At 40.4% G+C, this 22305-nt stretch overlaps 1 protein-coding gene across 1 annotated transcript in view; it reads left to right on the forward strand.

Moving 5' to 3' along the window:
* Window positions 1-22305, forward strand: part of CFAP47 (cilia and flagella associated protein 47) — a gene marked incomplete at both ends in the record, with an annotated part of 486291 nt that overhangs the window by 168960 nt on the left and 295026 nt on the right. Inside the window, 3 exons of the mRNA XM_079765682.1 lie at window positions 4049-4171; window positions 5330-5558; window positions 21230-21451. Coding sequence (XP_079621808.1) covers window positions 4049-4171; window positions 5330-5558; window positions 21230-21451 — 574 coding nt within the window. The remainder of the gene's footprint in view (window positions 1-4048; window positions 4172-5329; window positions 5559-21229; window positions 21452-22305) is intronic.

A 22305-nucleotide genomic window follows, 5' to 3' on the forward strand; every position in this document is an offset into this window, starting at 1 on the left:
CCGAGAAGCCAAGATGGCGGCGGAGGTGAACGGCTGATCTGCTGCCTCGCATGGCAGTTTTTGGAAAAACAACTAAAAGATGGACTGGTGAGCGCGGCGACTCCTGCTCGCGTCTCCCCAGACCGGGCGGCGGCTCCTCTCAGCCAGCACCGCAGCCGGGGCCATGAGCTCGTGGGCGCCGCGGCAGCTGCTGTGGCGGCGGCCGCGGACTCGGCGCAGCGGCTCTCGGTGAAGGAAGAGACCATCTTTCTGCGAGACGGGCCCCACCCGCGTCACCGACCTGGCCCAGCTCCCCACTGAGATCCTCGGGGGCCCCGGAGACCGCCAACACCGACTTAGAGGATTCTTAAGACTTCCTGTCTTACACTCAAGTCCTCTAGCCATTTTGAGAGAGGAGGACCAAGAAGGCAGCAAAGTCAAACAAAGGAACTTCGCGCACAGCAATTTCAAGTTAAACAAAGGAACTTCGCCGCGCACAGAGCGTCTGCCACTCAGAACCACAGGAGAGCTGGCTGAATGGTGGATTTACAGCTAAGAGAGAAGAGGAAAGAGCAAACTCTGGAGAAGCTGAGGTGCGGAGGCGCGTGGGTCGGGGAAAGGGACTTGTGGCTTTTGTTCCAACACTAGGGGAGATTAGCTCCCCAGACGCCTGCGGGAAGAGGCTGGACTCTCGGCCTTCCTGTCGGAGAGTGGGAGTGACTTCCTTGTGGAGGTGCGCCCAGCAATCAGTGTTTGCTGCGCTGGAGTGCGGAATGAGGGGGCTTGGAAACGTGGAAAACAGAAAAAGCAGACTTGTAGCCAGTGCGGTTCGCCTCGCCATGGCCTGGTGGCGCCCTGAGGCCCCGCCCCGCCCTGAGACCCAGCCCGCCCTGGGACCCGCCCCGCTCGTTTTGCAGGTCCGCCCCGCACGTCTTGCAGGCACACCTGGGCTCCAAGCAACGGCTTTTGCATGTGGGTGGCCTGCCCTATGGCAGCTTGACCAGATAAACTGCGGTTCTAGTCGGACTGCTCTAGGGACGCTCAGACAGGAGGAGGAAACTGCAGTTTTTGCCGTAAGTCCTGCTGAGTGGTCTCAGGTAGTAGCTGACCTACACACCATTGGAGACCCAGAAACGAGGGCATCTAGTGGTCGGTGTGAGATGACACCAGATTTCAACCACTCGCATAAAGGACACATTCCAGAGGCAGATCAATGAGCGCCAAAGCCTTGCTGCACCAAGACCCGGCCCATAAATCTGTCTCCTACACAGCAACTCTTCCTTTATAGACACAGAGGATCTGCACGGCCAATTGGCCTGGAGGACAATTCCTCCCAGCGACACCAACAACAATCAAGACTTAACTATACAAAGGAAGACCAAGATGGAGGCATAGGCGGAAGCCTGATTGCTGCCTACCACAACAATTTTGAGTCTACGATGGGAGAGCGGAGCAGACACCATCCAGAACCACCGGAGGGCTGACTGAGCAGATGCTCTACAACTAGAATAAAAGAGAGGGGTACTCGGGATGATGCTGATGCCGGCGACCCAAAGATCACACTTTAAGAACTACGGCTCAGACGACACAGTGGCGGCCTGGAACGTGCTCGGCGCAGTTCCCCCGGCGGTCTCCGGCTGAGGGGAAGGCCCCACTCGCTGCCGAGCACGGACAGACGAGACCCTGGGAGTCATGGGTGGGAGACTCCGCGCTTGCTGACCTCCGAGTCCTTCAAGAATCTCAACGCCCCGGAAGCGGCCAGGTGCGCACGCTCGGTGACTGGCCACCGCTGCAGACCCAAGGGCCGACGCAGCCACCCCGGACCAGCCCGCTGCCGCGCACCGGGCACACCGGAGCTTCGCCGAGCCCGCCGCCCAACGAGTTCTGCGGCGGCTGCCCTGGAGCTCTGAGAAAATGGCCGAAGGAATTACTGAGATGGAATTGACCAACAGGAAATGGGATCAAGAAGACGAAACCCCGCTGGGTCCCGGATCCGGGTGAAGCTGCGCGCCCCTGGGTCCGGGTGAGGCTGGGAACTGGGTCAGGGTGAGTCTGGGTCCCGGGTCCGGGCGAGGCCGCGGACCCCTGGATCCGGGTGAGCCTGGGCCCCGGGTCCGGGCGAGGCCGCGGGCCCCTGGATCCGGGTGAGCCTGGGGCCCCGGGTCCGGGCGAGGCCGCGGGCCCCTGGATCCGGGTGAGCCTGGGCCCCGGGTCGGGCGAGGGCCGCGGGCCCCAGGATCCGGGTGAGCCTGGGCCCCGGGTCCGGGCGAGGCCGCGGGCCCCTGGATCCGGGTGAGCCTGGGCCCCGGGTCCGGGCGAGGCCGCGGGCCCCTGGATCCGGGTGAGCCTGGGCCCCGGGTTCCGGGCGAGGCCGCTGGCCCCTGGATCCGGTGAGCCTGGGCCCCGGGTCCGGGCGAGGCCGCGGGCCCCTGGATCCGGGTGAGCCTGGGCCCCGGGTCCGGGCGAGGCCGCGGGCCCCTGGATCCGGGTGAGCCTGGGCCCCGGGTCCGGGCGAGGCCGCGGGCCCCTGGATCCGGGTGAGCCTGGGCCCCGGGTCCGGGCGAGGCCGCGGGCCCCTGGATCCGGGTGAGCCTGGGTCCCGGGTCCGGGTGAAGCTGTGCCCCCCCTGGGTCCGGCCGAGACCAAACCAGAGGGAGTCGGACCTGCATTATCACCATTTGTCCACCATCCAGAGCTGAGGGGTCAGTGCCGACATGTACTCATAAGGAACTGGTGGACATTGATATTGGGTCTCAAAAGAACTGTTGGTCCAGAAAGAAACTCACTACAGACTGATTTTTTGCCTGTCAGCATAACTATTATTGCCCGTCGCACATTCAATTCTTATAAGTACATCTCTAGTGACACATGATTTCGCTCATCTAGGGGAAATGATGAACAACATGGACTGATGAACAAGAACAGAACCAGAAACAAGGAGGCACCGATCGGACTATCGGGCCTCAGAGGGAGGATAGGGGAGGGTGGGGGGAGAAGGGAGAGATCAACCAAAGGTCTTGTGTGCATGCATAAGAGCCTAACCAATGGTTAAGTTCAACAGGGGGTTGGGGCATCCATGGGGAGGGGTGTGGGATGGGAATGGGGGGATGAGGACAAATATGTGACACAAAAATCAATAAAGAAATTAAAAAAAATAAAAATAAATAAATAAAAAGTTTGAGGACCCCTGCAAAAAAAAAAACAAAAAAAAAAACATATGTTGCAGAAAACTTGTATAATATACTCATGGTTTAACAGCTCAGGAGTTATAGTGTCAAGCTTTCAAATTAGATATTTGTAACTGTACAGGCCATGCTTTTCTGATAGAATTATATTATGAATATATGTATAGACATACATACACACATGTGGATGGATGGACAGACAGAGAGTTAGGTACATACATACATACATATATACATACATAATCTACCATAGGTCACATCTACTGCTTTTTTCTTGGTCAAAATTGCCTTTGATTGGTTCAGATTACCATGATGGCAAACTCTATCGTATATACAGCAACTCTATCTGGAATAGATATTGAAGGCTGTGCAAATGGTGTCAGCTCGTAAGGGAGCAGTGATTTCATTTCAGAAAAATAACTGGGAAGAGATTACATTTGTTAGTGACACACTTTTTTTATATTTGTTTTTGAGCACCATATATAACAATTTCAAAAATTTTGGTGTAAAAACACTTAAATGTTTAACATATCCTAGTTTATGCTAAAATTGAGCATTGTTTATTCTCCAGAATCTTTGATATACTATAATAATTTCCTTATCAAGCAAAGTTTATTTGATTCAGACAACCATATCACCTTTAATGTTATTTTTTCTTATTTGACATCTTATATCTTTTATGTATAATGGACATTTAACCTTATTTATTTTATTTTGTACTGTGGATATATAATACATATGTATATGTACATATACATATATACATATCTTATGTATTGTATATATGAACTTATGATATTTAGGTCCAGTAATTTGAAATTAAATTCAATAATGAATTTACAAACGCTTGTTTGGCTTACTATGATGCAATGTGTTATTTGCAGAAAAGGATCCCAGCCCTGTGAAGACTACAAAACATGTTTCGCTTCCCTCTGAAAAAGATGGATTATCTTCTCCTGCTCCATCTAAATGTGAGGATGCTGAGTCTGCAAATCGATTCTTTATCGGTATGTGGCAAATATATAGTGTACCACTCAGAGCCATTCTGTAACATTATCTCTTTAATATTATTTGATTTAAAGCTTTGGTTTTCATCAGGTAATAAGAAATACAAGAAGAAAATCATGAATTTGTCATTAGTTTTACTAGTAATTGGGTCATCTGCCTTGGGAGCTCTCTCCAATGATCTCAAGAAGTGATTCTCTAATGTTTTTGCTTCACAGTACACTTAGTATCTCAGTAATTTTCCCATAGGCCAAAAGATGTGCTAGGAAGTTCCATTTATTAAGTGGTTTGGTCCAAAAACCACTGAGTAGTAGTATATGTGATAGCGAACAAATGTTGAGATGCTAAATATCCTACAAAGCCCCTGTGAATTTGCTATGGAATCCCAGGTACCCTCTGTCCACAGTTTGAGAACTGTTGAACTAGGGGTTTGTCTGCTAATTACCTAGCTGAGATTTAATGTTGCCTATCTTGGAAAGAGGTGCACTCAGAAAAATATGCCAATTTGCAATTAACTATTTAAATATTCCTGTCTCTGAAAATAGGTAGTATTGAAAATTTTTTGTTTTATTTAATGAACCAAACCAAATGAATTATTGTGGGGTTTTTGAATGAGTTGTGCTTGTGCCCTTATATAGGCAGATATTTTTTAAAAGTTTGATCATACCATTTTATATTATTGAAAATTTCTCAAGAATTAACTCAAAATGTTTTGGTTTATTGACGTGGGCTTCTCTTGGATAGAAAGTCACTTTGAATCTGAAGCCGGTATTTTGTTTCTGTTAAGTTTTTCAGCTAAGGTTTAATTATTTCTAACAAATAAATCTAATAATTGTTAAAATATTTCACATATATAATTGAAAATGAAAGGTTCCATTTTGGGGAGTGTTTTCCCATACAATTATAGAAAGAAAAAAATTTAATGTTTTTTATTGTAATTCATCTATTTTTAAAGTATTTCTGTTGGAATTTAAAAATAAACTATTTTCCTTTTTTATTTTAAGATAGCAGTAAGTTGGATCAGACTTTCTTTGATTGCATAGAATAATTTGTAGAATGAGATCTATTTGTCTACCTAAAAATTACAATAACTAACAGAATATTTTACTCTATGGCCAAATAACCCTTTTTGCAAAAAAAAAAAAAAATGTGAATTTTAGGAATTGAAGCAACACCTGGAAAAGTGAACTTGGCCAAAAGTGAAAAGCCAAAGAAGAAAGGTGATAAATCGATGGGAAAGGAGGAGGAAAACAAGAAATTTTGTCCTGATCCAGGAACAAAGGCATATGACTTCATTCAAAAGGTTGTAAGTGCAGCTGAGACCTGGTTCAGCCTCTTCGGCTGGCCTGAAGGACCACATTCTCTTTCTGTTCCAGAGAGTATAAGAAGGTGACAGTTTCATTATTCTCTAAATCCTTTGCTTTTTATCATATAATAAAATATAATCTATTAATTGGGGTAGTTTTAAGTGAAATACATTATTAAATAATTTATTCTTAACTGATAAATTATGAGGAGACTATTAAGGAAAGTTAAAAAAAATGCAAATATAAATTCTTTAGTAGATACATACACTGAGTGGCCAGATTATTATGATCTCTGAATGCAAAATAATCTGGCCACTCAGTGTGTATCCTATATAATAAAAGGCTAATATGCAAATTGTCCCCTCGACCAGGAGTTCGACCAGCAGGCAGGTCAGCCAACCGCCCATGTCCCCTCCCCCTGACCAGGCTGGCCAGACCCCATCCATGCATGAATTCATGCACCGGGCCTCTAATATATATATATATATATATATATATATATATATATATATATATATATATATATATAGAGAGAGAGAGAGAGAGAGAGAGACCAGATTATTATGCATTCAGAGATCATAATAATCTGGCCACTCAGTGTACATTTCTATTCCTTCTAAATATCCAATGATTTTAGGCAGCAATGAAAATCTCTGAAGCACAGTTCCCTCATTTGTCAAACAAAGGGGAAACTATGGGTAGGAAAAGCTCTTTTAAACTTGAAAAAAATGGAAACTCCACATTCCTCTACAAATGACCTATCAGCCCTAGATCTAGACTATAGTCAGATAAACAGTGGTATTAGTAAACGGGAAGTGTCAATTTCTACGACACTATCTCCTCTTTGACAATACATTTACCTCACTCTTCATGTGTGTTTTTTTTTTATTACTGAGCATGTCTAAATTAGTTAAACTGCATCAGTTACATTAAGTCACTTAATTCTGTTGTTAATTTACATAGGAAGTCAGGCACCTCCCTTGTTATTATGTTGCTGGTGTAGTGGTTCTCAAGTTCTTGTACTTCCCTTCTCAGAACTGGTGTAACTTGCTGGCCCCATGGGGCCAAATACTAATATCTAGCTAGAAGATCTATATTAAATTTTTTGCATATGGATTTAGGAGTGAGCTAGGTTACATTGGGTCTATAGTTTACTTTCAATTTAATTTTTTCAGTTTTTTTAAATTAATAGGATAATATAAGCTACATAGAATAATTTCACTAATATTTCATATTTGTTTATGGTGAGAGAAAATGAATGAAGCAGATAACCTGGAAATTTGCCAGCCTGATCATAAAATTATCTGATTCCAGGGAATTTTTAAGAGAAGCTATTCTGTTATAACTTTTCAGTATTTTGCTTTGGTGTTTGTTCTACTGAAAATGTTATCTATTTTGAGTAAATCTTTTTAAAAATATGGTTTTATTAATTTGAGAGAGAGAGGAAGGCAGAGGGACTAAGAGATCGAAATGTCAATGATGAAAGGGAATCATTGATGGGCATTGAGCCCGGTAATCTGGGTAACCCAGGTATGTGCCCTGACCAGGAATCGAACAGTGACCTCCTGCTTCATAGGTTGATGTTCAATCACTGAGCAATACTGGCCAGGCTGTCTCTCATCCTTGCTGTCTTCTCAGCTGACCTAATTCTTGGGCATATATCACAACTTGGTGCAGGCGGTGTCAGGAAATAGAGATTGCATTGTCCTATTTAAAGAACAGAGAGCTCAGTCAGCATGGCTCAGTGGTTGAGTGTTGACTTATGAACCAGTAGGTCATGGTTCCATTCCTGGTCAGGGCATATGGCCATGTTGAGCGCTGATCCCCAGTAGGGGCATGCAGGAGGCAGCTGATCAATGATTCTCTCCCATCATGGATATTTCTTTCTCTCTCTCTCTCTCCCTTCCTCTCTGAAATCAATAAAAATATATTTAAAAAAGAACAACAACAAATACATGGGAACAATAGATCTCTGGACTTTATCTTAAAAATGAGAATTTCTACTCATGAGGCCAATGTGCAAGATGTGCCTAAGTATTAATTAAAAGACAAATATTGAGAAAATGTATGTGGTCTTTGTATAAATATGTGTGATAAATGTTTGAACCTCTTCCTTAATATCTCCTACATCATCTGGAGTTATTCAGTGGTTTTGATAAGACTGATGTCATATTTGTTAGTATTGTATTCATTCTCCAAGAATTATTTTAGGGTTTGTATTTCTTTGTTAATCTCCTATTCTGTAGTTCACTGGAATAAAATCTGAGCATGGGAATATTTTATATCATTTAATACTAGAGGCCCGGTGCATGGATTTGTGCACTGGTGGGGTCCCTCAGCCTGGCCTGTGCCCTCTCACAATCCAGGACCCCTCGGAGGATGTCGGATTGCTGGCTTAGGCCCGATGCAGGAATCAGGCCGAAACTGGCAGTTTGACATCCCCCAAAGGATGTAGTAGTACATGAAGCTGCAGGTGGCTGGGGAGGAGCCTGAGCCCAGGCTGGCGCTCACGCTCATCCTGGCCCCTCCCACTCATCCTGATCCTGCTGCACCTGCTGCCACCTCCGCTAGGTAGTGCTGCTGCAGAGGCGGGAGAGGCTCACGCCAATGCAGCTGTGCTCACCAGCGTCTGATGCTGGTTGGTCAGCTGAGCAGCGTTCCCGCTGTGGGAGCGCACTGACCACAAGGGGACAGCTCCTGCATTGAGTGTCTGCCCCCTGATGGTCAGTACGTGTCATTGTGACTGGTCAAATGGTCGACCGGTTGCTTAGGGTTTTATATACTAGTATATAAAAGAGGCCCAGTGCATGAATTTGTGCACCAGTGGGGTCCCTCAGCCTGGCCTTCGGGATCAGGTCGAAATCTACTCTCTGACATCCCCTGAGGGGTACTGGATTGCGAGAGAGCGCAGGCAAGGTTGAGGGGTCCCACTGATGCACGATCAGGGCTAGGGAGGGACGAAGGAGGTTGGCCAGCTGGGGAGGGACTGTGGGAGGGTTTCAGGGCATGTCCAGCCCATCTTGCTCAGTCCTGATCAGCTGGACCCCAGCAACAAGGTCACCTACTGGTTGGAGCGTCTGCCCCCTAGTGGTCAGTGCACGTCATACCAGCTGCTCGACCAGTCGACTGTCTGCCCCCTGGTGATCAGTGCATATCATAGTGAGCTGTTGAGCAGCTTAGCATATCATTAGCATATTAAGCTTTGATTGATTGAACGGATGACTAGATGACTGGATACTTAGTATATTAGGCTTTTATTATGTAGGATAGATACTTAGCATTCAGTAGGCCCTTTCACTTAGAAAACATATTGTTTAACTGTTCTTTTCTGTTATTTCTCTATTTTATGTTCCTAAATCTCCTTTTAGAATGATCGTGGACCTGCATGACTGATTCTTTATATTGCTCAATTACACTGAGTGGCCAGATTATTATGATCTCTGAACACATAATAATCTGGCCACTCAGTGTATACCATATATAATAAAAAGCTAATATGCAAATTGTCCCCTCGACCAAGAGTTCGACCAGCAGGCAGGCCGGCCAACCGCCCATGTCCCCTCCCGCTGGCCAGGCTGGCCGGACCCCACCCATGCATGAATTCATGCACCGGGGCTCTAATATATATATATATTGAGTGGCCAGATTATTATGCGTTCAGAGATCATAATATTCTGGCCACTCAGTGTATATTTTCTTTTTTTAAAATATATTTTATTGATTTTTTTTTTTTAAAGAGAGGAAGGGAGAGGGATAGAGAGTTAGAAACATTGATGAGAGAGAAACATCGATCAGCTGCCTCCTGCACACCCCCTACTGAGGATGTGCCTGCAACCAAGGTACATGCCCTTGACTGGAATCAAACCTGGAACCCTTCAGTCCCCAGGCTGATGGTCTATCCACTGAGCCAAACCGGTCAGGGCTCAATTATATTTTCTGTTTTTCATCTTTTTCTATCTTTTACTTCCTTATACTTGCAGATCACCTTCATGTCCTCTTTCAGTCTTCTATAAAAAATTTGATTTGTTTTCTAAGAATTCAGTGTTATTCTTTATTTCCTTCCTTTCTTTTCTCCACCCTCCCTCTCTTTCTTTCCTGTTTTCTGTCTTTTTATTTCATAATACCCTATTTTTTGTGTTATGGATGCATGCCTTCTCAAATATCTCTCCCATATATAGTATTTCTATTAATTATCATTATTACCATACTATAGGTCACCTCCTCCCTCTGTATAAGCAGCTGACTCTAAACTTGATGCCTCTCTTATGTTCCTTTAGGAAAATGGCTTCCTTTCCCCCTGTGGTTTACTGCTATACCATCCATCATTTTGACTTATTCTTCAATACAATTCCACCCATTATCTCTCTTACAGATATTCTTAGTTTCTGGTATAGTAATGATCCTTTCCCCAATTTCAGTATTGTTGCAGGTTTATTCCCTTTTTCCAATCTTTCTGACATTTCAGGTATATTTTGAGAGGGAAAGAAGGTAAGCACATATGCTTAGTTTATATTATCCTAAACAGGAAGTTGCCTTTTCTTATAATTTTCTGCAGTTTTACTCTTCATTTATCTTCCTATAGTTCCGACTTAGTGACTCATCATTTCTGTTATTTATTTCATTATTGCTGCCTAATAATCCATGCCCTTCTGAACTTGCTTTGCAATATCTCTCTTACCTTATTTCTTTAAAAATAATTTTATGATGATTTTTTTATTTTTTTATTGTTTAAAGTATTACATATAGTAGTACATATATCTCCTTTTTTTTTCCCCATTGACGTTCCCCCAGCCTCCCCTAAACCCTGTCGCATGACCTCACCCCCCCCCCCCCCCAGTGTCTTGTGTCCATTGGTGTGCTTATATGCATGCATACAAGTCCTTTGGTTGATCTATTTCCACCCCTCCCCAACACTCCCCAGCCTTCCTGCTGTAATTTGACAGTCTGTTCAGCAATTTACTGCCTCTGTATCTATCTTTTTATTCACCAGGTTATAATGTTCTCTATTTTCCATAAATGAGTGTGATCATGTGGTATTTTTCTTTCATCCCTGGCTTATTTCACTTACCATAATACTCTCCAGGTCCATCCATGCTGCTGCAAATGGTAAGAATTCCTTCTTTTTTATAGCAGCGTAGTATTCCATTGTTTTGATGTACCATAGTTTTCTAATTCACTCATCTGCTGATAGGCATTTAGGCTGTTTCCAAATCTTAGCTATGGTGAATTGTGCTGCTATGAACATAGGGGTGCATATATCCTTTCTGATTGGTGTTTCTAGTTTCTTGGGATATATTCCTAGAAGTGGGATTACTGGGTCAAATGGGAGTTCCAGTTTTAGTTTTTTTAAGAAAACTCCATACTGTTCTCCACAGTGGCTGCACCAGTCGGCATTCCCACCAGCAGCGCACGAGGGTTCCTTTTTCTCCGCATCCTTGCCAGCACTTGTCCTTTGTTGATTTGTTGATGATTGCCATTCTGACAGGTGTGAGATGGTACCACATTGTTGTTTTGATTTGCATCTCTCAGATAATTAGTGACTTTGAGCATGTTTTCATATGTCTCTTGGCCTTCCTTCTGTCTTCTTTCAAAAAGATTCTATTTAGGTCCATTGCCCATCCATTTTTTTATTGGATCATTTATCTTCCTTTTATTAAGTTGTATAAGTTCCCTGTAGATGTTGTAGATTAAAACTTTATCAGTTATAACATTTGCAAATATGTTCTCCCATACAGTGGGCTTTCTTGTCATTTTGTTGATGGTTTCTTTTGCTGTGAAATAGGTCTTTATTTTGATGTAGTCCCATTTGTTTATTTTCTCTTTAGTTTCTATTGACCTAGGAGTGGTATCGGTGAAGAAATTGCTTTGGCATATGTCTGAGATTTCTCTGCCTGTGAATTCCTCTAATATTTTTATGGTTTTCCGTCTTATGTTTAAGTCCTTTATCCATTTTGAGTTTATTTTTGTGTATGGTGAAATTTGGTGATCTAGTTTAATTTTTGCATGTATCTGTCCAATTTTTCCAACACCATTTATTGAAGAGACTGTCTTGACTCCATTGTATGTTCAGGCCTCCTTTGTCAAATATTAATTGAGCATAGTGGTTTGTGTCCATATCTGGGTTCTCTATTCTATTCCATTGGTCTATATATCTGTGTGTGTTTTTTTTTTGCCAGTACCAGTCTGTTTTGAGAACAGTGGCTTTGTAATACAGTTAGAAATCTGGTATTGAGATACCACCTACTTTGTTCTTTTTTCTCCAGATTTCTGTGGCTATTCAGGGTCTTTTTTTATTCCAGATGAATTTTTGGAGAGTTCTTTCTAGGTCTGTGAAATATGCTATTGGTATTTTAATGGGAAGTGCATTGAATCTATAGAATTCTTTGGGTAGTATGGACATTCTAATTATGTTGATTCTACCAATCCATGAACATGGTATGTTCTTCCATCTGTTTACGTCTTCATCTATCTCTTTTTTCAGTGTACTGTAGTTTTCCACGTATAGGTCTTTTACCTCCTTAGTTAAGTTTATTCCTAGGTATCTTAATTTTTTTGGTGCGAAGGTAAATGGGATTGCTTTTTTAGTCTCTCTTTCTGTAAGTTCACTATTGGTGTATAGAAATGGCTTAGATTTCTTGGTGTTAATTTTGTATCCTGCTACATTGCCGAATTCTTTTATTAAGTCTAATCTTTTTTTGATGGAGACTTTTGGGGTTTTTATGTACAGTATCATATCATCTGCAAATAAGGACAGCTTTACTTATTCTTTTCCAATTTGGATGCCTTTTATTTCTTCTTCTTGTCTAATCATAATGGCTAGTACTTCCAGTACTATGTCGAACAGAAGTGGTGAGAGTGGGCATCCCTGTCTTGTTCCTGTTCTTAGGGGAAATGGTTTATTTTTTGCCCATTGAGTATGATGTTGGCTGTGGTTTTATCATATATGGCTTTTATTATGTTGAGGTATGAGCCTTCTATTCCCACCTTGCTGAGAGTTTTTATCAAGAAAGGGTGTTGGATTTTGTCAAATGCTTTTTCTGCGTCAATTGATATGACTATGTGATTTTTATCTCTCAATTTGTTTATGTGATGTATCACCTTTATTGATTTGCGGATATGGTACCATCCTTGCATCCCTGGGATAAATCCTACTTGGTCATGGTATATGATCTTTCTGATGTACTGCTGGATCCGATTTGCTAAAATTTTGTTGAGGATTTTGGCATCTATGTTCATGAGCGATATTGGCCTGTAATTCTCTTTCATTGTGTTGTCTTTATCTCGTTTTGGTATTAGGGTGATGCTGGCTTCATAGAATGAGCTTGGAAGTGTTCCTTCCTCTTGAATTTTTTGGAATAGTCTTCAGAGGATACATTTTAGTTATTCCTAGAATGTTTGGTAAAACTCCCCTGTGAAGCTGTCTGGCCCCAGGCTTTTGTTTACTGTAAACTTTTTGATGACTGCTTCAATTTCTTCCATAGTTATTGGCCTATTGAGGTGTTTAGATTCTTCCTGATTGAGTATTGGAAGGTTGTATTTTTCTAGGAATATGTCCATTTCCTCCAGGTTGTCCAGTTTGTTGGAATAGAATTGTACATAGTATTTTTTTAACAATCCTTTGTATTTCAGTGGGGTCTGTTGTTATTTCACCTCTTTCATTTCTGATTTTGTTTATTTGGGTCCTCTCTCTTTGCTTCTAGGTGAGCCTGGCTAGAGGTTCATCAATATTGTTTGTCCTTTCAAAGAACCAGGTCTTGGTCTTGTTGATCTTTTGTATTGTCTTTTTGGTCTCTGTCGTTTATCTCCACTCTGATTTTATTATTTCCTTCCTTCTCCTTACACTGGGCTTTTCTTGTTGTTCTCTTTCTATCACTTTGAGTTGTAGGGTTAGGTAATTTATTACCATTGTTTCTTGTTTTTGCAGTACGCTTGTAGAGCTATGAACTTCCCTTTCAATACTGCTTTAGCTGTGTCCCATAGATTTTGGATTATTATGTTTTCATTGTTGTTTGTTGCCATGATGTTTTTTATTTCTTCTTTGATCTCTCTGATAACCCAGTCATTGTTTAATAGCATGCTATTTAGTCTCCATATGTTTGATATTTTTGGATTGTTTTTATTGTAGTTGATTTCCAGTTTTATGCCTCTGTGATTTGAGAAGATGCTTGATATGAGTTCTATCTTCTTGAATTTGAAGAGACTCTGTCTGTGACCCAATATATGGTCTATCTTTGAAAATGACCTATGTGCACTTGAGAAGAATGTATATTCGTGGCTTTGGGGTGAAATGTTCTGGAGATGTCAATTAATTCCATCTGGTCTAGTGAGTCATTTAGGATTGATGTTTCTGTGCTGTTTTTTTGTTTAGAGGATTTGTCCAATGGTGATAGTTGGGTATTAAAGTCTCTATCTATGACTGTATTGCTTTCAGTCTCTCCCTTGATATCTTACAGGAGTTTTTTTTTATGTGTTTGGGTGCTCCTGTATTGGGTGCATATATGTTTACCAGAGTTATTTCTTCGCGTTGGATTTCTCCCTTTAGTATTATGAAGTGGCCTTTCTTATCTCTTGTTATGTCCTTCACTTTGAGATCTAATTTGTCAGATATAAGTATTGCTACCCCAGCTTTTTTTTCATTTCCATTCGCCTGGAAAACCTTTTTCCATCCCTTCACCCTCAGTCTGTGTGCGTCATTTTTTCTGAGGTGGGTTTCTTGTAGACAGCAGATATATGGGTCTTGTTTTCTTATTCAATCTGTTACCCTATGTTTTTGATTGGGGCATTTAATACATTTACATTTAAATTTATCATTGATAGGTACTTTTTTGTCGCCATTTTTATTCTTTACTCCTGTGTTCCTTCTTTGCTTCCTATTTCTGTTTTTTTTTTTTGTTTTGTTTTGTTTTGTTTTTACAGCAGACCCTTTAGCATTTCTTGCATTGCTGGTTTGGTGGTAATAAACTCCCTTAGTCCTTTTTTGTCTGTGAAGCTCCTGATTTCACCTTCAATTTTGATTGATAGCCTTGCTGGGTACAGTATTCTTGGGTTCAGACCCTTCCTTTGCATGACTTTGTATATTTCATTCCATTCCATTCCCTTCTGGCCTGATGAGTTTCTGTTGAGAAATCAGTTGCTAGTCTGATCAGGGTTCCTTTGTAGGTAACTTTCTGTCTCTCTCTGGCTGCTTTAAGATTCTTACTTTGTCATTGGTGTTTGCCAATTTAATTATAATATGCCTTGGCGTTGGTCATTTTGGGTTCATTTTTCTTGGGACTCTGTGAGCTTTTTGGATTTGTGTGGGTTTTTTCTTCCCTATATCAGGGAAGTTTTCTGTCATTATTTCTTCAAGCAGGTTTTCTATTCCTTGCTCAGTTTCCTTTCCTTCTGGCACCCCTATTATGCAGATGTTGTTTTGTTTGGTGTTGTCCCAAAGTTCCCTTAGGTTCTCCTCCTGCTTTTTAATTTTTTTTTTCCTAGAAGCTGCTCTACTTGGGTATTCTTTTCTACCTTGTCTTCTAGCTCATTGATGCAGTCTTCTGCTTCTTGTAGTCCACTCTTGATGCTTTCTATTGAGTTCTTTCCAGCAGCGATGTCATTTTTCATTTCTTCTTGGTTCTTCTTCATTTCCTCGTGGTTCTTACACATAGTGTCGAATTTGTCTTCCATTCTTTTCATCCACCTCATGACCATTTCTCTGAATTCTTTCTCTGACAGGTTGCTGGCCTCCATTTCATTTACTTCCTTTTCTGGTGATGCCTGCTTGTCTTTCATATGCGGGCTGTTTCTTTGTCTCCCCATGATCTCTCTTCTCCGGGTGTCTGGTTATGTAGTTCTCTCTCTCCTGTGTTGATTTAAAGGCACAAAATACAATACAACAAGGTACAACACACAAGGCACTGAACACAAATGTATTCACGATATTAGTAACCCCAAATAAAGGTGACCACCAGAGAAAGGCAAATTAGAGGAAAGGAGAAAAAGAAGGAGAGAAAAAAGAAGAAAAAAAGGATTGCAAAAATGAAATAGGGAAAAGAAAAACAAAGTAAGAGAGAAAAGAGTGAGAATAAGAAAGAAAAGGGAGAAATCTATATATATATGGGGAGAAAACTCGTATAGAACAGCAACTAATCCCAACAAATGCCAGCAACAAGTACCTGGAGGTGAATATAAACTACAAAAAACAACTAATATCAAGCAAGGCGAGGGAAAACAGAAGCAAAAAACAAACAAACAGAAAACAAACCAAAAAATAGAAAAAGCAAAACAATATCACAAAGAAGCATAAAAAAATCAATATAATCAACAATCAAGCTAACAACAACAAAAGGACAGAAAGAAAAAATTGTGGATAGTGAAGAAAGAGTAGAGAGATGTGTGTATGGACTTGGAGGAAAGGATTGGATATTAGAGATGTAAGTAGGGTGAAATTTTAACAGGGGGTAAAAAGAAGGACTAGGGAAAATCGAAAGCAAGAATAGGGTAAGAGAAACAGGACAACAAAAGAGAAAAAGTGAGGAAGAGAGTGATGGCATAAAGGCAAAGTTGAGATAGAGTAAAATGATGCTAAAGAAAGATGAAAATAGAATGTAGAACACTAATTCCAAAGTAAAATAAAGAGAAAATAAAATGACACTTTTTAAAAAAAAAAAAAAAGGTAAAATAGTAGTAGTAATAATACTGATTGAAAATAAAAATGTAATAATTAAAAAGGTAAAATCAAGTGAGTAAAAAAGATAAAAAATTTAGTTTCTTAAGTAAAAAGATGGAAAATATAAAAATGTGCAATAGTTCTGTTTGGCACGCCTGTTTCCTCATCAGGACAGTTTTGAAGTTCCCTGCGTTCCGCTGCTCCTCAGTGTTGTAAGCCAGTCCTGATTTTTAAGCAGGCAACAAGTCTCTATTTCTTATTTTCCTTTATTTGTTTTTACACAGGAGTCAATTTGTGATTCAACCCCTGGGTGGCAGTGTTTCCAGATTGACCTCCGGGTCTATAGGTCCTCTCTAGCTAGTGTTTAGATTTGATTACCCTGTGGCACTTAATACCGGTTTGGTAGAGTGGGTTTCCCCAGAGCTGGTTCTCTGATGGTTATTCCCAGCTCTGATCTCCAGGTTCCAGAAAAACAACTTTCCCCTGCAGTCTCTTAGAGTGACCCCAATTGGTTGATCCTATGTATTGGGCTTAGTAATCAGAAGCAAGGATTTAAAGAGGAAAAAAAAAAAAAGAGCCAGAGTAAGTGTGCGAACTCCAGGGCTGCGCGCAAGTCTGTGCAGTCATTTTTCCCCTTGGGTCTAAGCAGCCGGGACACTTTTAAAATTTTTAGGCTGTCCTTTTTCGTCCAGATCAAAATGGATTGCTTTTTAGAGATCCATTCTGTTAGCAGCTCTGTGGACCCCCTTCCACATTCACAGATCATGCCAGCCCCAACAGCCACGGATTTTCCTAGGCACAGACTTCCCCAGGTTCTCCAGCTCCCTCAGTGCGCGCGTTTCTCTCTCCTGCCTGGACCAGAGACCTCACCTTATCCCAGGTGAAATCTGACCTTTCCGTGGTGGAGTGTAGAGTTCCTCTGAATACATGTGCTTACGCCACTCAGGGACCAATGTTCTTGGGTTTGCAGCTGTTTGGGGGGTGCCATAGTTGTAGATTCCCTGGACTTTTCAGGCGTCTGATAACCTCCACTTTCCCCTTCAAGATGGCGCGTTCTCCGCGTCTGATCTGGTCGCTCCAGGAGGGAACCCAGCAGCAGTGGGGGCTGCCTAGTCAAGGGAGCCCCATCCAGCAGTCCCCCACAGTCTCCTGGAGTATAGCTGTCCCTCAACTCACCAACAAACACTCCCCATGCGACCCTCAGCTGTTCTTTCTATCTGCTCTGGGGCAAGGCTCGAGACACGTCAGTCTATTATGCTGCCATTTTGTCCCCCCCAGTCATGATGATATTTTATTAACAGTAATGATTAATATATTTTGGACTTTTACTATGAAATAAAAGTCCAGAAATTATTATATGTGCTTTGTGAGTAATAATTCATTTACTCTTTACCCTATGATGTAGGTAATATTGTTATCTCCATTACACTGATGAGAATCTGAGGCATAGAGAGAATAAGTAATTTTCCCAAGGTCACTCAGTTGATAAACAGCAGAGCCATGATTTGAACATTTCATCCCAGAAGCTCTCATTTTGTATAATTATATAGAATCTTACCATAAATTAAGTTACTCAGTGGAATGTTCTACCATATATAATGAGAGCATATAAAAATAAGGAAAATATTTTCTCTATGCCTCCATTTCTTCATTTGTGAAAAGGAGATAATACCTACTTTATAGTGTTGCTGTGATGTTTTTAAAGAGGTAATGCCTTTAAATTGTATTAGAACAGAACTTAGGACCTAGTAAATATTCAGTAAATGTTAGTTATTCTTATTAAATTAAATTGGAATTATGTTAATAGTGCTACACATTTCTGATTTCATTAATCATATGCACCAACTCTTCCATTTAGCAGTGGAAGGTAAATTTAAAACCCATCATTTCTAAGCACTTACCCAAATGTTATTGATAATACTTCTCCTTCCTAGCAGGAATTACCCCCATCTTGATATAAGAAATTTTGACACTTAAACAGATATATACATGCACTTCTCTTTTCAACTTTAAGCTGTTGGAAAGATCATTGATAAATTTAATAATATAAACATAAAGTATTGCCACCATTTCTGGGTAGGCTGCCTAGTCATACTGCCAACCATGTCTGAGAAAGTAACAAACAAAAACTTTTGTTTGAAACAAAGTGTTAAAATGAAAGTGGTTATAATAACTGATTAGAGTTGAGTTCATTGAGTTATTTTCACTTCTCCACACTACTGTAAGAATAATGAAACATTTGATAATCCTTATTTTCAAAATAATTTCCTTTCTTAACCATTTTACTACTTGCTGTTGATTGTGGTAAGTAGTGGACAGTTCCTTCACCTGGACATAAGTACACTGAGCTTTTTCCTTGAACATATTTTCAATCTCCAAAGTATGGAGACTCTCAAAATTTAAAAAAAGAACTTAAACTCATTTAATAGCTTAATACTTTAAAAAGGTGAGAAGGAACATGCTTAAAATTTATCAAGTTTTAAATTCATACAAAGTATGTAGTAGATAGTTAAAAAGACAAATTTTTACATCATAATTTGTGCTCCCAATGGACATACATGTTGTCTTTTCTTCTAACAAACCATTGGACATTACTTTTAATTAGTTAATTTCAGTATTCATATGCTAGAGGAACTTTGAAAACCCAAGGTGTTCCATCATGACTTTTTAAATCATGAAATAAAACACACATTGAAAAAGGTTCAAGACCAAGTGCAACCCCTTAATATGCACCTAGAGCAAACCCCTGTGCAGGTATGACTTTACCATCACCCATGATTCCTCTTGTGGCCATCATAACACTACCAAATTTCTACACCTGATATGTAACTATTGACCTAACTTTTATGCTAATCATTTCCTTGCCTTTTGTTTTATTTTGTTTTGCCACCCAAGCATACATCTATAAACTCCAGAGTTTAAAGTTTGTTTGAATTTTGATAATTTTATTTCCATGTAACATACAGGCAGAATTATAAATACGTGAATACATGTGTAGCCATCACTTAGACCAAACACTAGAAACTTGCTAGCATCGCCAAATCCCCCTCCCTCCTTTGCCCCTTCTACCTTCCAACAAGGCAACCTTTAATTGTCAATTTTGTAAAATTTTCAGCAATATCCTTTCAAATTATGTGACCATCCCATTCTTTTGGGTTCCTCTCCTTCTTTATTAACTCTTTTGTATTTCTCATCTTTTTGTCCCTCTATATTGCAGTATGGATACTTTCCTATGGCCTATATCCAGTGCATTAATTCTCTTTTCGTTTGATTTAGTCTGCTGTTAAGCTCATTCATTGCTCTCTTAATTTTACTTATGGGATTTGTTCATTTCTAAATTTTCTGTTTGGTCAATTTTTATATAATTTATAGTTCAGTGATAAAATTCTCAATCTTAAACATGATACATACAGTTGGTTTAAAATCTGTTTCTTACAAATATAATATCTGGGCCTGTTTATTGTTTACTGTTTATGTTGTATCTGTTTATATTGTTTACTGTATCTTTCCATTTGGATTCATCTTGTTGCTTTGTCTCTTTCTTATTTAATTGTTGTATGGTTGTATTTTAATTCTGTTTAGACCATTTATATTTTCATAATTTTTGGTAGAAATATTGTAAGGCCTATGCTGGTGTTAATTTTCTCCATGAAATATTTGTTTTCTTTATTGGTAACTTCAGGATATACTGGCTTTTACATACATTATTTATAATGAAGCTGAGGAAATAAAGGTCTGATAACTTCCATAAAGTCACAGAGTAAGTGGCAGAGCCAGGGTCTGAGTAATGGTAGTCAAACCCTAACCTAAATCAATGTTGTTTGTCCTGTAATCCTATATAATAAAAGCCTAATATGCTAAGTGTCCAGTCATCCAGTCGTCCAGTCGTCCATTCAACCAATCAAAGAGTAATATACTAATGATATGCTAAGACTGCTTAATCGCTCACTATGACATGCACTCACCACCAGGGGGCAGACAGTCGACGGTCGACCAGTAGTTATGACATGCACTTGACCACCAGGGGGAAGATGCTCCAACTGGTAGGTTAGCTTGCTGCTGTGGTAGGGCCAATCGGGACTGAGTGAGATGGGCTGGACACACCCTGGAGCCCTCCCACGGTACCTCCCCGGCCCCGGTCATGCACCGGTTGAGTCCCTCAACCTGGCCTGCATCCTCTTGCAATCTGGGTCCCCTTGGGGGATGTTGGAGAGCCGATTTTGGCCCAATCCCGCAGGCCAGGCCGAGGGACCCAACTGGTGCACGAATTCATGCACCAGTCCTCTAGTATGTGATATAAGTCTACAACGTAGTAAACTGGTGAACTGCCTTTCAAAATGGCGCCTTGGGCACATTATATTTGTCAGTCTAAGATAATGATACATTTGCGACTGATTACTATCAAACAAATAGTATAGTATTAGATATTTGATAAACTGTAGTCAGCAAAACTGGTTGGAATTTTTTAATCCACTTGAAAATTAGCATATATCACATATTGGTGCAGGAGGTGTCAGGAAATAGAGATTGCATTGTCCTATTTAAAGAACAGAGAAATACATGGGAACAATAGATCTCTGGACTTTATCTTAAAAATGAGAATTTCTAACTCGTGAGCCAGTGTGCAAGATGTGCTTCTCTACGTATTAAAATAAAAATATTGAGAAAATGTATGTAAATTGGTCTTTGTGTAGACATGTGTGATGAATATTTGAAATATATCTCAGAAACCACTATAGGCTTTATTATCTTTAATTTATAGCATACAAAATTGAGTTCGGTGAATTACATGGCTAGTAGGTGATGGGTCCAGGATTGAATCCCTATACTGTTTAGCCAAGGCACATATATTTTCTAATCACAATCTAATCTTTTAGACTAGACAATTGCAACATTAGATAATGATATATGTTTTAAAAAGATCCTGGAAAGCTTTGGGGTTATTAAAAATCCAATTTTTACTAACAATGGTATCTGAATAAATGAGTTTTGTCATTTCTTTTTTATTTGATTTGGAATAGAATTTTATATAGTCATTGGGCACATTTTTTCCATAACATAACGTTTTGATATTTAAATACATTTTTAAAATTGTTTTCCCATAGGGATGTGAGTAAGATGCAAGCCTTTGGATCAATCTCATTAGATCGAAAACATGCCAAAGCGAATAACTTTTTAAGATACACTAAAACCATTTATGATGTGATACGCCACTTGAGTGGAAAAATGCCTAATGGGGTTAATCCTAGTCAGTCTTTACCTGTGGATTACACTGAAAAGCTCATTCAACTTCATTTGCAACATTCTTCACTTCTTGACTTTCTCAGGTAAGAGCAGATATGTGCTAATTTAAAAATGTAATTATGCCCTGACATGTTTTTCTCAGTGGTTAGAGCATTGGTCCTCCTACCGAAGGGTCGTGGGTTTGATTCTCGGTCAAGGGCACATACCTGAGGTTTGATCCGAGATGGTTGGCACTAGTGCTGGAGGCAACTGATCGCTGTGTCTCTCTCACATAGATGTCTCTCTCTCTCTCTCTCTCTCTCTCTCTCTCTCTCTCTCTCTCTCTTACTTTCTGTCTCTCTCCCTCCCCTCTCCCTCCCTCTTTCTTCATTACTCCCTTCATCCCTCCCTCCCTCTCCTCCTCTTCTCCTCCCTTCCACTCTCTCTAAAAATCAATGGAAAAAATATCCTCAGGTGAAGATTAGCAAATAAACAAAAATGTGATTATGGCTTAGATAGATAGATAAGTAAGTAGATGGGTAGGTAGATAGCTAGATAGATTTTGATATTATTTGTTTTTTTTTAGAAAATATTGACTAAGTTTCCACAATATACAGAACCTGTAATATATACCTTGGAAAAATGATAGCAAATAATCATTTCATGACTTACTGAATTTATACTCTAATGCAATAATTTTCAAACTTAGGGTGCATCCAAATCATTGGAATGGCATGGTAAATATGTTGCTGGCCCTTATCAACAGAGTTATAATGCTAATTTGCATTTATAACAAGATTCAAGTGATACTGGTACTTGTGGTCCATGACCTCATTTTGAGAATTCTCATTTAAGTCAACTATAAAAGCCATTGAACAAAAAACGGGTGTAACCAATAATTTATTCTTCTGATTACTCTTAGTATAATATCTCAAGTTACGGGCACTGTGAACTTTTA

Source organism: Cnephaeus nilssonii, assembly GCF_951640355.1.
Source record: "Cnephaeus nilssonii genome assembly, chromosome: X".
Lineage (NCBI taxonomy): Eukaryota > Metazoa > Chordata > Mammalia > Chiroptera > Vespertilionidae > Cnephaeus > Cnephaeus nilssonii.